At 52.8% G+C, this 16,629-nt stretch overlaps 1 protein-coding gene across 3 annotated transcripts in view; it reads left to right on the forward strand.

Moving 5' to 3' along the window:
• Positions 1-16,629, forward strand: part of COL22A1 (collagen type XXII alpha 1 chain) — a 261,626-nt gene that overhangs the window by 227,547 nt on the left and 17,450 nt on the right. For all 3 annotated transcript variants that reach the window (XM_045453570.1, XM_045453572.1, XM_045453571.1), the window contains exons 52-56: positions 3,365-3,418; positions 7,344-7,388; positions 8,047-8,100; positions 10,048-10,101; positions 15,834-15,887. In XM_045453570.1, coding sequence (XP_045309526.1) covers positions 3,365-3,418; positions 7,344-7,388; positions 8,047-8,100; positions 10,048-10,101; positions 15,834-15,887 — 261 coding nt within the window. The remainder of the gene's footprint in view (positions 1-3,364; positions 3,419-7,343; positions 7,389-8,046; positions 8,101-10,047; positions 10,102-15,833; positions 15,888-16,629) is intronic.

The following is a 16,629-nucleotide window of genomic DNA, read 5'->3' on the forward strand; positions in this document are numbered from 1 at the left end:
AGTATATTACGGAGCCCCGAGGAGGGTGTTTTCCAGACACTGCCGTGAGCCTTCTCTAAGATGCATGGCAACTTGGCCAGAATCGCTGGAGAACCAAGCGAGGTGAGACATCAGCCATCGGTGGAAGGCACCAGCTCATCTCACTGGTAATGATGTCAGGACGTGACTCTTCCCCAGCCGCCCTGGTTTTAAGTCCTGCTGAGGTCAGAGCTGCAGAACCCTTAGAGCCACTAAGGGGGACTACACGGAAGTTTCTACAGCGAGGTTTCCAATTCCATTTAATTTGGTCATAAACTGTTACGACTTCTGCATCTTACACGCGAGTTGCGGGAAACACCTTCTTCATCATTTTTCACTGCTTGCCGGATGCCGGAACCAGAATTCACTGCTGAGAGGAAAAGAAAGCGCTTAGGGCAGCAAGCAGTATAAATAAAAGGCCGCTGCCAAGCCACCGAAGGCTGATGCCCAGCAGAGCAGCCCGTGGAGGGCATGTGGCAGTTAGCGGCGTGAGACTGTGGGAGGGGAGAGAGAATGGAGACCGTCACTATGTGCCCGGCTCGCACTGTGGCACAGATGCTTTGTTACCTTTTCCACTGTGACCCCCAGAAGATCCCCATGGGGTGTGGCGTTATTATTGCCCCAGATGAGGAAACTGAGGCACAGAGAGGTTAAGCAGGGTGGCCAAGGTCACACGGCTGGTAAATGAAGCTTCTGGGACTCACCCTCCAGAGGCTGACTCCCGAGTTCAGTGCTGCAGGACAGAAAGTCAACTTTTTTCCTTTTAATGTTTATTTATTTTTGAGAAAGAGAGAGAGAATGAGGGGGAAGAGGGGCAGAGAGAGAGGGAGACACAGAATCAGAAGCAGGCTCCAGGCTTGGAGCTGTCAGCGCAGAGCCCAATGCGGGGCTCGAACTCATGAGCTGTGAGATCATGACCTGAGCTGAAGTCGGATGCTCAACCGACTGAGCCACCCAGGTGCCCCAGAAAGTCAACTTTTCTGCAGGTATGTTATTCTGAGAGTTTTCAGGCCTCGGTCTGCATCCAGTGTGTTTATGGATTGCCTCTTCCAGTTAGGCCTGTGTCAGGCCTTGGGCCTAGACCAGTACGAGACCAAGTCTGTTCTGGGCATGCGGTGGATAAGTCAGTACGTGAGGAGGCAGGGAGTGGGGGCTTAGCAACTCCCAACTGGGAGCCTTCCAGAGTGTGCCAGGCGCTCACTCCGGAATCTCAGTGTGTGGCCTTTGTGATGCCTTCTCTCTCTGAGCGGCCTGAGAAATTGGCCTGGGAATGAGCGGCACAGGATCCCATAAAAGCAGATCCAGAGACAAGGATTTACGGCAGGCGGGGCATTTGGGAAGTGCTCCCAGGAAACACCAAGGGCATGAGGAAATGAGACTGGGAAAGATCCCCATGGGGAAAGCCACCGACATCAGGCTAGGGAGTGAGCCCCTCCAGGGGTCAGCCAGGCCAGTGTCACTGGAGACCCTCTGAGAATTTGTGAGGAGCTCACTTGGAATCTGTGCCCCCAGCCCTGCCAGCCAGTCCATCCATCCGTCTGTCGATTTCAAGCCTTTTTAAATAGAGGATTGCTCCGGGAGGCATTAACGAACACATTAACTTCCACACCTCAATGTCAGGCACGCCTGAAGGCCGTTCTGCACACAGCTCTAAGCCTGAGCAGGGACTGCTTACCGATGATGGGCCCCCCCCTCGGGGAGCCAAGCGGATGTGGTTGGAAAGCAGCAGCATTTGCTACACTCGGTGTATTTTTTCAAGTTCCTATGTGTTAGGGACATGGGTGGACAGATAGACAGATAGTAGATAGACAGATGGGTAGATGATGGATGGATAGATATGTAGATAAATGGATAGATTGGTTAGATAACTTAATATCTTATATGTTAGGGACATGGATGGACAGACAGATGGCAGATAGACAGATGGATAGATGATGGATGGATAGATAGATACGTAGCTAGGCAGCTTTTTGAGTTGCCTGTTGTGTCATCTTTATTAGGAGGTATTTGAGTGATAATTATAGCGTGTAATGATGTACAGAGACTCTGGAGCCAAAATACCTGGATTAGAACCCCAGCTGTGTGACCTCGAACAGATCACTTAACCTCTCTGTGCCTCAGTGTTTGGGCTGATGGAAAGCGATCATGCGTCCCTCAACGGGTTGCAGTGAGGCCTCACTGCCAGAACACGTGAGGCACTAAGTTTGTGTCTGGCACGTGGAAGGCCCCCAGGAGTTGCTGACTGTTATGCTCGGACCAGTGATGGGCATGTCACCTGAGGGCAGCAGGTGTGGGAGCCAGGCTAGGACCATGTGCCTGCGGTCGTAAAGCCTTGGGGGGGGGGGGTTGTGCTGAGTTTGCAACTGAGAACAGATCCAGGGAAGGGAAGATCGAGATCACACGGCTGGACTCGAATCAGTCACACAAACCTGCCCCACCCCCTCCTCTCCGCGATTTTCCCTCCAAATCCACAGATGCGCCTCACTCTCCTTCCCCACTAATGGGCCCCATCAGATCCTCAAGGTCTCCAGGCTGTGAAAAGGAGGGGAATGTGGGGGAAGGGCATCTCCTCCTGTCTCAGCGAAGGCGGGATCAGATGCTGCCCCACCCCCCATCAGTGGGATGTGCCCTTTCACCGGCTCCCTGGACTCCACACACCCCACCCCAACCACGTCACCTGGACTTCAGCTCCCAGTCTCTCGTTGGCTGTTATTTGTGGCTAATTGTGCCCAGGGCAATGCCAGGCTGCTGGTGGTGAAGAGTTTGAATGGCCCGGGTGTCCCCACAACTTCTTGTAGTAAAGAGAAGCTGGGCCAGGGAAAAGGAGGGGTGAATGGCAGACCTTCCTGTCCGAGGTAGCTGCCGGCTGAGATGAGCAGCCTTCGGGGATGTCGCACGCAGCGGGGATTCAGTCTGGCTTTGCCGTTGATGAGCTCAGTAAAGCTATGGCTTCTCTGAGCCTCAGTGTCCCCAAGTGTGACGTGCAGCAGTTGATAGCTGCCTTGAAGTGGTTCTGTGAGTGAGCACAGAGTCATTGAGAACTCGGGTGTCTGCAGCGTTTTGCATCCAGAGCAGAGCACTTTTGAGAACGACCAGGGGCCACTAGGAACAGTGGCTTCAGAGATGACACCCTGTGTAACCAGCACAGTCCAGGGAAAATCCAGGAGCGTGTTGCCTGGACACGTGGGGGGGATTGGTACGGACTGAGGTGGAATACCGTGCCGGGAAGGAGGGTTGGCAGGGGTGAGAGACTGGCCGCTGGAATCCTAACGCCGTGAAGCCCAGGTGGCCAGGAGGGAAGATCCTTATCATGGTGTCCCCAGGCTCTTCTCTTCTTTACTCTCAGGGCAAAACTGGAGACCCGGGTCTACCAGGACCAGAGGGAGCCCGTGGCCTGCCTGTAAGTGCCCGTGTGTGTGTGCGCATGTGTGTGTATGTGTGTGTGTGTGTGTGTGCATGCGTGCACATGCATGCTTGTTGTCCATAGTACAATGCAGCCTCAGCCGCCCGGCTCCTGTGCTGAGCCGGCCCACTCTGGATTTCCAGAAGTACCTCTCTTCCAAGGCCCTGGTGCTCCTACATAATAAATTCAGTTCTTTCATGTATGCATGGCTGTAGGATTTATTTTCAAAATGACAACCATTGTTGCCATGTTGTTCTAAGTTTTCTTTGTTCTTAACCTGTTTATGATCATTTTAATGGGATTTCTCTGGATGATAGAACCTAAAAAGGAGTCTTAATTTTAATTTTGAACACTTTCCATGGCTAAAGGTTTTTTTCCCCAGTTACGAAAGTAACCCATTCTCCTTGTGTGACAATGACAATGATGGTACTAATACAAAAAGAATAAGAAAAATAATGTTTTAGAGAGTAAGATAGAGTTACTTGTAATTCTACGACACAGAGGTAAAGCTGTGTTCACATTTTTGTACATTCTTTCCAGATCTTGGGGATGTAGGTATGAATTCTGTATGAGTTCTGACTTTTATTTTAAGTATGAATTCTGACGTTTATATTTATATATCAATCTATATCTAGCTGTCAAGCTATTATACATGTAAACATACATAGATAATTTTTCTATAAAAATGAACCCTGTATTTGGGGATTATTTTTTTTGGCTAAATGTTTCACTTCTTCATAATTTCAAAATTGTTTACACAATTCCATAAATTTATTTTTAGAAAAAAAAACATTATTTTTAATAAAATTCCTAAAATCCAATTATCTGGCAAGAAGTAAGAGATTAAAATGCTACTTCTATTTCCTTAATGTGTTTTTCTGTTAAAATCAATAACTCACCTGGCTAGTATTCAATAAGAAGGAACTGGAACACAAAAAGCAATTTCCTTTTTCCTAAATCTCCTTGCTTTTCACCTGATTGTCCTTTAGGAGAACAAAATCTAAGGATGGGGAATATTACTTCCTATGGTGGAATTAAAACACAGAGTTAGTGTTGGCTTTTTTTTTTAAAGGTGGTTCCTGGCTTATTGGAGGAGAAGGTCTTCCTTTTAGCCAAGGGGATCCATTTGCTGGGACCCGTGTTGGGGCAAGACGCGTTTCTCAGTTGAGACTTGCAAGGAATCCTACCTCAGTGTAGGCACAGGGCTTAGAGACCCACGTTCTCTGGCTGGCACAGCATAAGTCAGAGAGCAAGGTTTTGAAGAACCACACGGCCTCTAAGATGGACAAATGTGGGTTCAGCTTTCACCTTGTCACTTACTAAATTTCATCAGGAGACCTCTCTGGACTTCTGTGTCTTCTTCTATGAAATGGAGATCAGAATATCTCCCAGTTCTGTAGGGTGGTTGTGAGCATGTAATGAAGCGTGTGAAATTCCCAGCCGCATGCCTGGCCCCACGGTGAGGCTCCCTCCATTGATTTTGTCCATAATTATATGGGAAGAGAGCATACCAGGGGCCCCAGCTCTGGGATGGCTGGATTTGGGATTCTAGTGTCTTCGAGGAAGGTGCTGGGGCCCAGGCAGTCCCTGACCCTCTCCAGGGAAAGAGAACTGGCCTGTGTTGAACAGCAGAGAACACTTGTTTATCTCTTAGGCGGTGCTGGCAGCAACTCGGCCGAAGTGAGTTCTATCGCCATTTTACAGATGTGGAAACTGAGTCCCACTGAAGAGAAGTAGAGTAGCCGAGACCCCCGGCTCCCAAGTGGTTCTATTCCATGGTTCTATTCCAGACCTGATTCCAAAGTCGGCCTTAAGGGTCCATGAAGCCCCTTTCCATAGATTAATTCTGCAAAGCTATCTATGCCTGGCAGGTGCTTTCAGTCTTCTCATTTTGTAGGTGATGTTAGGACTCCCGAGGGCTGAGCTGACTTCTCCGAGGTACAGCGGTTGATCTGAGCCAGCTCCCTTTTTGTCCTCTGCCTCAGTCACTGACGCTTCCTGGCTGGTCACCGAGTGACAGCCCGGCTCTGGTGGCGGCACCTCGTCTAATCCTCACCACAACCCCACAGACAGGGGTCACCTCCCCAAGGATAGCCGAGGCCCCTGAGGCTCAGAGGGGGAGCCACGTGGCCAGCGGCTTAGCAGGGATGTGAAACCCACCTGGCCAGGCTCCCGGCCCCTGTGTCCCCTGCATCTCCTGGAGCCTGAGAGCTTGCACCTGTCCCCACACCACCTGCTGCTCTGGAAGCCTTCCCCAGAGCCCCCCCTCCCAGAGGCAGGTGAGGTCACACATTCTTACCACCCAAATCTGGAGAAGCAGGGTAAAGAACACGTTCCCACGGCAACAGCCACCACATCGGAGAGGCCGCTAGGTGGTCTCTCTTTTCGGACGGCCAGGCCCTGTGGTGGCCTTCTCCCCAGCCGGGTCTTCACTCGCTTTTTGGAACCAGGAGGTAAAATCAGGGGATAAGGTGAGAGGAGAGCCTGGTGGGGTCAGCCAGCAGACATTGGCCTTGGCTCTGGACGGCCTGGTTTGGCCACAAACTGCTGCCTCCCGGAGCTGAGGGTGACAGTGGGGAGGGCGTGCTCTGCGGTCAGACAGACCTGGGCTTGGGTCATGGCTCTCCCGCTTCTACCTGTGACGGACAGGCCTGAGCCTGCTGCTTCTTATGTAAAATGGGGGAAAGATGAGCCATCTCCCAGGCCTGTCGTTACACTGCAGTGACAGGATGTGGCAGGGGCTCCACGGGGAGGGATTTCCTCCCTCTTCTCCTCTGCTACCGTCTGAGCTGCGTGCACGGGCTCTGCTCACACAGGTCCGTCGCTCTGTGCCAGCCGCCAGCTGGGGACTGGCTGGCCGGGGGCACTGGGTGCTGCAGGGGCTCAGGGTGGTGCTCTGGCCAGGATGCCTGGTGACAAAGGTACGAGGAGGGCCTCGGAAAGTGAGCACGTGAGGACTGAGGGAGACAGGGCTGGAGACAGGAGGCTGGTAGGGAGGAGGCCTCCAGCCAGGAGTGTCCCGATGAGGAAGGGATCCGCCGGGAAGAGAGGACATGTGTGCACGGGCCTGGAGCGGGAAGGGAGTGACTAGTGTGCAGCCTGCAGAGGACACAGAGCCTGGGACGTGGCACGGTGAGGTGGCCAGGTGGGCAGGTGCCCCTCAGGCGGGGACCGTGCCACCTGGGTGTCAGCAGGTAGGGAAAGCGCCCCGAGACCAGAGCTGGTGAGATGCCAACCCAGTGGTCAGGAGAGTGTGCAGAGCAGGGACAGCGGGAGGGCCTCGGGTCTGGGCAGACCTGGATCTGAATCGGATTATTTCCTGATCCTCGGACTTTGGGCAGGTGTTTTCTCTCTCGAGCCTCGGCGTCCTCATGCGTGAAATGGGGTTGTTACACAACAGGCTGGTCTGGCTGTTAGAAATGATGGTGTCAGCCCTGCTAACGGCTTCCGCTTTGCTCGTAGGGCTTGACGCTCTGTAGCGGTGCATCAGGTGATCTCTGTGCAGGGAGAGCCCAGAGCTGTGGCCCAGGACAAGGCTGTTGCGGGGGGCTGGCCACAGCTGCAGGAACGAGGGAGGTGCCCTGAGACCCACCTGTAGAGTGAAGGCAGGGAAACACGTACCCCAGGGGCCAGGCATTGGGGGTGCAAGCCAGACGGGGGAACATCAGGATGATGACACTCAGGAGGACATGGGGCAACACCCTGACTCGCTGGAGCATTTGTAGAAACAAGCCTTGCAGCTCTAGTCATGGTGCAGGGTCACCCCGTCACCCAGCATCAAGGGCCTAGCCTCTGCCTGGGGTCTAGAATGTGAGGCGTCAGGTGAACCACGGCGAGAGGGGGCACACCTGTCACCCCAGGTGCCTGCCCCTTCTCACCTGTTCAGCCTGCCCTTTGGTGGACTAACTCCTCTTTCTTCCAGGGCTTCAAGGGACACACAGGCGACTCTGGTGCACCGGGCCCCCGGGTAAGTGGACGTCTAGCCTTGGCGGCCGGCCCAGGTGGACGTGAGCTGGTGCTTCTAGACTGAGGGCTCCTGGCCCCGCAGGCCAGCACGGCAGCTGGTCGCCCGAGAGAGGACAGTGGGCATCGTGGGAAGTGCCATGCCCGGTCTTGGTCTGGTTTTTCTAAACGTTCCTTCTGGGGGCCAGACATTGAGGTACAACCGATGGGACCAAATCAGCCCGGAGTCAGGAGGCCTCTGTGGGTTGTGCTGCCCGCAAGCCATGCAGGGGGCCCAGGGCTAACGTTCTTCCCTCTCCTTCGGATGCCCCAAACAGAAGGAACCTGGAAGGCTGGTCAGACCCCCAGCCGTGCTCCGTTTAGGGACAGGAAAGCCGAGGTGTCCAATGGGTCAGCCACTGAAGAGGCAGAATTCCCCGCCGGTGTGCCTGGCCCTTGGGCTCGGTTTTGCCTGTGGCTTAAAGAGGCACAGTGGGGTCCAGGCCCTCGCAGCTGGCCGTGCGGGCACTGCAGACCCCGGCTTCCGCCAGGACTCAGTGGGGCTCTTTCTGGTGGGCTGTGCTTCTGGGTCTTTCCGCCGCCCAGGTGCACAGAGACCAGGCGCTGGCATTCTGCATTCTCTTCCCTAACGTGGGTATTTTGTTTCCACTTCCCCCTTCTAGGGAGAGCCTGGTGCCATGGGGCCCCCTGGCCGGGAAGGGTCGCCAGGAAAAGATGTGAGTGTCGGTGTCCTGTGGGGCCCGGCTGGGCCTGTGGAAGGGGTAGAGAGAGTGGAAAGTGTGCATCCCTGAGGGCTCTGGAGGTTGGTGCCTGTGGAGGCTTGCATAGGCAGATGCTCGGAACTGTCCAGTGATGTCTCTCACCTGCCGGCCCCTGGGGTCCTCCTTGGAGTCCTGAGGAGGCCCTGGGGTCTGGGTTTCCAGCCTCAACAGTTGGGGCCTGTGCCGCCCCGTAGCTAAGGAGGCTTTACTGAATCGATCTTTCGTGCCTGTTAGTATCAGTGGTGGCATTTTGGTCCGGCCTCACATGGGCTTGAATTTCAGTATCTCCCAGATTATCTCTCCAGCCCGGCTGCTCCGCAGTCTAATGAACCCACCATCATGGCCACCACTAACATGTGCTGTGTGGCATTTGAATTGTTTTTTAATGTTTATTTTTTAGAGAGAGACAGAGGGCGAATGGGGGAGGGGCAGAGAGAGAAGGAGGCACAGAATCCGAAGCAGGCTCCAGACTCTGAGCTGCCAGCACAGAGCCTGATGTGGGGCTCAAACTCATGAACCTCAAGATCATGACCTGAGCCAAAGTCAGACACTCAGCCAACTGAGCCACCCAGGCACCCTTCTCATGGACTTTTTGATCTTTTACCCTAGTCCTACCGATAGAAAACCTGAGACCCAGAGAGGTCCAGGGACTGACCGGTGGTCGCACAGGCTGTCAGAGGTGGGAGGAGGCGGCCTGGGTGGGATCTGTCAGCTCTGCGTGCCCCTGGGGGACCAGACCTCATACGTGACACATGTGGGAGGTCTGACATGTGTGGCTGCAACTTGGCCTCCTGGGAGTGGTTATTTGCTCAGGAGCATGGGCACAGGGTCCATGTCCAAGGGGTCCAAGAGGTCCAAGGGGGTCTCACGCCCACCCTTTATATCTGTCAGGATCTGCATTTAAATCCTGGGGAAATGCACCCCGCCCGTGGCTCTTGATGCGCATTGTCTTCTTGACTGACCTGTTCCATGAGATCATAGAGCTAGAAGGGCCTTAGAGGACCAGCCAGGCTCCCATGTTTCTCCTCAGTAGCAGAACTGGCTTTACAAAGCCAGTCTAGTGTGAGCAGCACCCTTTCGTGCAGGTAAAAGCAGAACAGCTGCATTGACCCTGGGCAGGGCCCTCTCCCAAGCCCTGACCCCGGAGGCACCTCTCAAGGCCAAAGAGCAGCTTGAAAATCCATTCCCTCTCAGTACAACTTATAGCCAGTTGCATGGAAGGAGCTCCCCAGGCAGGAGTGTGGCTGAGCTTAGCTCCCCTGGCAGGTCAGGGAGCAGCTGGGACGGGAGCCTAGGATGCCAGACCAGGGGACAAGTGCTTTCTCCCTCCTTCTCAACTATAGGACTCTCTTCGTTTTAGAGCTCCATTTTCTAGAGTGTTTGAGTCTGCTCGGTAGGGAGCGTGGCCGAGCTTCTATGTTTTCATTCATAACATGGCAGAGAATGACAGCCACACCACGAGGCTGCTTGGAAGACCAGGTGGTGGATCACCACCACGTTGCACCCTGGAAGGCACTGTGTGCACAGGCAGCGTTTTTCCTACTGTGGCAGCAGAGGCAGGAGTGAGTTCAGTCACCGTCCAGTGAGTCAGGGACAAACGTCCAAGATGGCTTCTCTTCAATGGCTGCCTCCCTTAGTTCAAAATGGCGCTAGCAGAAATCGCTGTGGGATTGGGTGGACGGTGTCTGAGCAAGTAAATAAATAAACCAGGTTCACGCATTTACTCATCCACATGCAATGAGTTCGTCCATGCTTGGAATCACTGGAGATCGGTGATGAAGAGTCTGAACAGCTAAGTTGGGTCTCTTGGGGAACGTGATGAAGTTTGGTCCACATTTGAAACTGTGTCTCCATTATCTGCATGCATCCACTTTGTGATAATGTGACCCCTCTCTGTTCCAGGGTGACACTGGACCCACAGGGCCACAGGGTCCCCCAGGACTAAGGGGCCCACCGGTGAGTGTTACTCTCCTCTATGTTTGCCTGTTAGCCCAGTGACATTTGGTTGGCTCATCCTGGTACAGCCCTGTGTGTTGTTTATTTTTTTTATTTTTTTAATTTTTATTTAAAAAAAAAATTTTTTTTTTTTCAAAACGTTTATTTATTTTTGGGACAGAGAGAGACAGAGCATGAACGGGGGAGGGGCAGAGAGAGAGGGAGACACAGAATTGGAAACAGGCTCCAGGCTCTGAGCCATCAGCCCAGAGCCTGATGCGGGGCTCAAACTCACGGACCGCGAGATCGTAACCTGGCTGAAGTCGGACGCTTAACCGACTGCGCCACCCAGGCGCCCCTGTGTGTTGTTTAAAATTGACAGTATTATAGGGGTGCCTGGGTGGCTCAGTTGGTTAAGTGTCTGACGTCAGCTCAGGTCATGATCTCGTGGTTTGTGAGTTCGAGCCCTGTGTCAGGCTCTGTACTGACAGCTTGGAGCCTGGAGCCTGCTTTGGATTCTGTGTCTCACTCTCTCTCTCTGCCCCTCCCCTGCTCATGCTCTGGCTCTCTCTCTCAGGAGATGAATAAATGTTAAAAAAAAAAAATGGCAGTATATCCTAGAATTTGGAAATAGCTACTGCCCTAAGCCCCACTCGTGCCCTACTACATGTACCCTAGGCTATTTTCTGGGACCTCCTGGCATGGCAGGGCCCTGTAGGACTTCCCTTAGGTCATTCTAGTGTGTGATGCATGATCTGTGTATTAGTTTGCTGGGGCTGTCGTAGCAAAGAACCACAAATTTAGTGGCTTCAACAACAAATTTATTGTCTCACAATTCTGGAGGCTAGATGTCCAAGAAATTTCCTGTCTTACTATTCCAGAAGCTAGAAGTCTAAGATCAACATGTGGACAGGCTTGGTTGCTTCTGAGGGCTGTGAGGAAGAATCTGGTCTGTTCCCCTCACTTAGCTTCTGGAGATTTCCTGGCAAGCTCTGTTGTTCCTTGGCTTGTACAACATGACCCTGATCTCTGCCTCTGTCTTCACATGGCATTGTCCCTGCGGGCATGTCTTGATGTCCAAATGTGCCCCTTTTCTAAGAACACTAGTGGTATTGGGTTGAGACCCACCCTGCTCCAGCATGACCTCATCAAACTAATTACATCTGCAGTGACTTCGTTTCCAAATAAGGTCCTGTGCAGAAATGGCACAGTTGTGACCCATGCTAATGATAGAAGGAATCATACAGAATCCAAATTAAAAGAAGATTCTCTTTTCACCCCACCTCTACTAGACTCCAGAGGGAGCCACTGATAATAGCATTTTGTGTTTATTTTAAAATGTCTTCAATGCACCTATAAGCATGTAGATAGAATGCACATCTGTTACACGACACTTTATCTTTGCTGTTTGCTTCTTTGCATGGTGTATGTGTGCGTGTGTAAATTTTGGAAGAGTATGGAGTAGATGAGTGAACAGCCTGTAGCATAGCTATACATGGGCTTCCTGGGTCCCGGTTACACAGCTGGTAAGAGCTGTAGGCAAGACTTAAACCCAAGACTTTCTGACACCAAATCCAATGCTCTGCACCTACCATGGCCATGGCCATGTTCTTTGTCCTCAGAATCCTACCGGACGCACCTGGGACAGGTCTTAGGCATTTGAATGCCACATCTTTTTGGAACTCACCAAGGGGCGCCTCTTTCTTGCCTGGTGGGGCCACAGTGACTCACATCCCCCTTTCTAAACTAAGTCTGGAGCCCGGGGGATGCAAAGTGGCCAGGTGCCTCCCACGCCCAGTCCTGGATCCCCTGCGTCTGAGGAAGGGCATGAAGGACAGCTGTCAGACCAGGATGCGGGCAGCTCAGTGTGCCCTACTATTCTAGGTGTTTCAGCAGTGGGACACATGTCCCCTGTGTGCAGTGATGGATACATCATGTGCTGGGGGACTGGCCCAGGGCGACACCAATGCTCAGGAGCAGGGCATTTGGTGCTTTGGGGATTTCCATCCCAGCCCTGGCTTCATATTTTCAGATCACTGTCTGACCATGTTCTTCTCCTCTTTCTGGAACATGGCGTTTGCTCATCCAACAGCATGCACTGGGTTAGGGAGCTGAGCTGTCCACCCCCCTCCCACCATTGGTGGTGTCAACCTGCAGATCCTGGGGGCATCAGCACCATCCCTATATGCAGGGACCAGGAGGCTGACACCCGGCAGGTCTCCTCACCAGGGACACTTAGTCCCTAGGGCTTGGGATGCCCAGCCCCTTTACTCTTTATGTATGCATACAGACCAGAAACAGATACTCAGTACAGCTGTGGTGTTAAACTTTCATATGGGATGAGGAGAAAATGTCCAAATAGGCCACGGGGCAGGAATGTAAGGGCAGAAAGATGGAGAAACCCTGCTCTGGAGCCCCAGGCACCCGCTCAGGCCCCTTCGGGCCATCCTGAGGCTTCCACACCCAAGCTCTGGAGTTAAGCTTGCATCTTGTCTTACAGACTGGGTGAGTCCATAGAAGGATCACCACCCCCCCCCCCAACCCCTCTGGTCCTGCTTCTTTATCTGTAAAGTGAAGGGAAGTTGTGAGATCCAGTAGTTAAATTAGTGAAGTTCTGGAACAGTGTCCAGCCCTCGGAACGTTCCCAGCACTGGCCCCCTCCAGGGTCTCCTGGCACAAAGTGGCGTTCTGTACATCCTTGATGAATGCCAGTGTGTTGAGGGGCATGGAAGAGGGAAAGGAACGCAGCGTGTGGGGAAGAGCGAGTTCTCTGGGACAGGTGTGGCGAGGGGAGATGCTGGCAGCAGGCCCTGGGGGAGGATGCCAAGGGCCTCACACCCACATGCAGGAGATGGGCCTTGGCCTGGAAGCCCCGAGGTCCCCAGAGGTGGCTTTGTGTTTTTCTAATGTGCCACCATCAGTGCTGAGTGGCCATCACAGGGACTCCCGTAACCAACAATAAACCGCTAGAGTTTGCCAAATACTTAGTTGAACGCATTAGAGGAAGTTCTAGGTTATCCCTCTGATAACCTCTCTCTCACTCAACTGGAATCGATCAGCCTCCCCGAGTGAAGAGAAGATTCCTCGCAACCTCAGCAGGTTCATACAACCTTGAACCAGACACGGAGTGGTTATGGAGAGCTTCCAGGAAATACTGGCAGTCCCAGTGTTGGGGACACGTGGGAATTTACCTATTCGCTCTCTGGAATCCTACGAGGCCGGGGCTCTGACCGTCCCTGCTCCCAGATGAGAAACACAGGCAGAGAGGTCAAGTCACTCGCCATAGATCACACAGCAGGGAAATAGCAGAGCCAGGATTTGGACTCAGGCAGTCTGATTCAAGACACTGCAGCTGAAGATCTACCTGGGCCTGTGTGTGCCACATTTCCTTCTCAGAAAGATCACCCTGGTGGGAGGTGCGCCGAACAGGAGTTTGGAGCATAGAGGAGGGGCTGTGGTTTCCAAGACAAGTGGGGCATGAGGAGTGGCCTACAGCCCAGGAGGGAGCCAGGTCGCAGCCCCTCCCGGCCCCCAGCGCCCTGACAGGTGACAGGTGGCTGCCCCGAGCCGCCCCTCCTGAGTACATCCGCCTGTGTTGGCACCGAGGATAACGTGTCTTGGCCCTTATCCTCTCTGCAAACCAGAGGGAGGAGGAGGAGAGAGATAATTACCATAGGGATGAGCCAAAGCACATATTTTTAGAAAAACACAGATGGGCTGGTGGGTGGGCGGAGGGAGGTGCCGGGAGGAGCCGCCACATCACATTCCCTGGAGGGGTCCTGTGCGGATCCTGGGCTTTCTCTGTGCCTCGGCTTCCTCATCTGTGATACAGGGATAAAGATATCCACCCTTCAGGCTTCCTGGAAGGATCATGTGAGCTGTGCCACATGAATCATCCATGGTCACATGGGCACTTCTTAGGCATAAGATGTGAACCCTATTTAATCATGATCACCAGCAAGTCGTGTCTCTCATGAGACACAGGGCTGGGCTCTGTGCTTCCTGGGTTCCAATCTCAGCCCCTTCACTTTTGTCTTGGGAAGGTTGTATAGCCATTCCATGACTCAGTTTCTCCATTTGTAGAATGGCAATGTTTGTATCTGTTGTGCGCGAGTGACTGCGTGCAAAGTCCAGTGTGTAGGATGTTGGCTCAGACAGCTTTAGCTTCTTTTTACTATAACATGTTTCCCTGAAGCTGACTCACTGGTGGATGCGTGCTTCACAGATTATAGGATGTTAGCACCTTTTGGTTACAGGATCAACGGAGAGTGGTTTCCTGGGATGTTCTTGGTGCATTCATTCCACAGAGTATCTCCTGTGTGTCTGGCACGGTGCTAGATGCCGGGCATAGAGAGGGGCAAGACACACACTATTCTTTGGGCTGCTCCCAGCAGGGAAGAGAGCCACATAAAGACACAGCCATCTGGTGGGGGAGGGTCCTGAGACGGAGGAGAGTGGTGGACAGAGGCAGTGACCAACCCAGCCTGCTGAAGCCAAGCTGTGAACTTCAGCCTTAATAGGAATTTGTCTGGTCCTCAACGGCATAGCTAGAAGAATTCTTAAACTTTCTGATTTTTGCACTACCAATGTATTTATCACAATTTTGGGTGTGCACAAAATACCCAACTCAGAGCATGCGAAATCATTTGGGTCAGTCCTGGATTCTGGAATGAGCGGACCTTCAGTTTAGTGGCTCCACGATTGTGCACAGCCATTTTTCCTGTCTGTGTCAGTATCATCATCTCTTGGATATAACTGTGCCCCTAGTGGAACAGTAGAATGCAGTTAGCACCTGGACAAGCACCCTAAGCTGAGAACAGCACTGTCGTATTCTGAGTACTCTTGTGTTCTTCCTTAAGACAGCCTCTGAGCTGAAGGATGGATGGATGGATGGATGGATGGATGGATGGATGGATGGGTGGATGGTGGTGGGTGAGTGAAGGTGTGGGTGGATGGATGGGTGGATGGATGGTGGGTGGATGGATGGAAGATGGGTGGATAGGTGGATGCATGGGTGGGTGGATGGATGGATGGATGGATGGATGGATAGATGAATGGGTGGGTAGGTGGATGGGTGGGTGGGTTGATGGGTGGGTGGGTGGATGGATGGGTTGGTGGGTGGTTGGATGGGTTGGTGGGTGGTTGGATGGATGGATGGATGGATGGATGGATGGATGGGTAGGTGGATGGCTAGATGGGTGGATGGATGGATGGATGGCTAGATGGATGGATGGATAGATGGATGGATGGATGGATGGGTGGGTAGGTGGATGGGTGGATGGGTAGGTGGGTAGATGGGTGGATGGATGGGTGGATGGATGGATGGGTGGGTGGGTGGATGGATATATGGATGGATGGATGGATGGATGGATGGATGGATGGATGGATAGGTGGATGGGTGGGTAGGTGGGTGGGTGAATGGGTGGATGGGTGGGTGGGTGGGTGGGTAGATGGGTGGATGGATGAGGTCATGATTATTTACTACACCTGTTCTGTGGGCAGCACTCACCAACCTAGGCTTTATCATGCCCACAAACTCATTTAATTTCACAGTATTATGAGTGAGGTGTTAAAGGCTCCTTTTATAAGTTGAGAACTATCCTCTGAATAATGATGTGGCTTACTGAGAGCCAGGCTGGCCTGCATGACAGCTCTCCATGTGAGATCGGGTTCTCCACATCCAGCAGTCTCTCTGTTCCACTGTCCTGTTCCTCGATGTCCTGGTAGATTATTACTTGTGTTTCTTCCACCAGGGTAAGAATGGATCACCGGGATCTCCAGGAGACCCTGGCCCTGCAGGAAGCCCTGTGAGTACTCCCACGGCTATAAGGTGGCATCAGGGCCAGCTTTGCAAGGGGCATGGCTTTCACATCACAGATTGCCTGTTCTCTATCCCTAGAAGCATCAGTGGGAAAATACGGTATTTGAATGATAGAAATAGGCTGGAAGTGAGAGGCTCCAAGAAGGACCCCTTTCAAAGTCTAAAATGCATGCAATTATGCACTTGGTTCTCTGTACCAGTCATACAAAGGTACAAGCCTATTAAGACTAAAGAAGCGTGTAATAAGGTTGCACTCTAGACGCTGCATATTTTTAGAGGATGGAGGGACAGGGTCAGGCCTACCAGCCGTTACCCTAGTAAGGACAGGGTAAGTGTGTAATGTGGGGATAGGTATGGGACAAATTGTCTGAAGGGGGTATTCCTAGTGGTAAGGAGGTGAGGGCTGGGGAGGGCAGGAAGAAACAATGGGTGGGATCCGTGGGTAGTGGAAGGAGCATCCAGGTCACCGGATTTGGGATTAGGTCTGGTAGATGGGGAGACATGCTGGAGAAAATGGTTCTCTGATGGATTCAGGGGTCAGATGAGTCAAATCCTTTCCACAAGTCTCCTCCCAGCCTAGCCTTCTTGTAACCACCACCCCACCTGCCCCGGGCTTGGTGAGTCAAGCAACAGTTGTGCTAGACAGTGGGCAGACCAGTTGGCTGGCTAACTGTCGTCATTGTGGAAATGAGAGTGACCCGTCCATCCTGGTTTGCCAGGTTTTAGCC

Source organism: Leopardus geoffroyi, chromosome C3 (assembly GCF_018350155.1).
Source record: "Leopardus geoffroyi isolate Oge1 chromosome C3, O.geoffroyi_Oge1_pat1.0, whole genome shotgun sequence".
Classification (NCBI taxonomy): Eukaryota; Metazoa; Chordata; class Mammalia; order Carnivora; family Felidae; genus Leopardus; species Leopardus geoffroyi.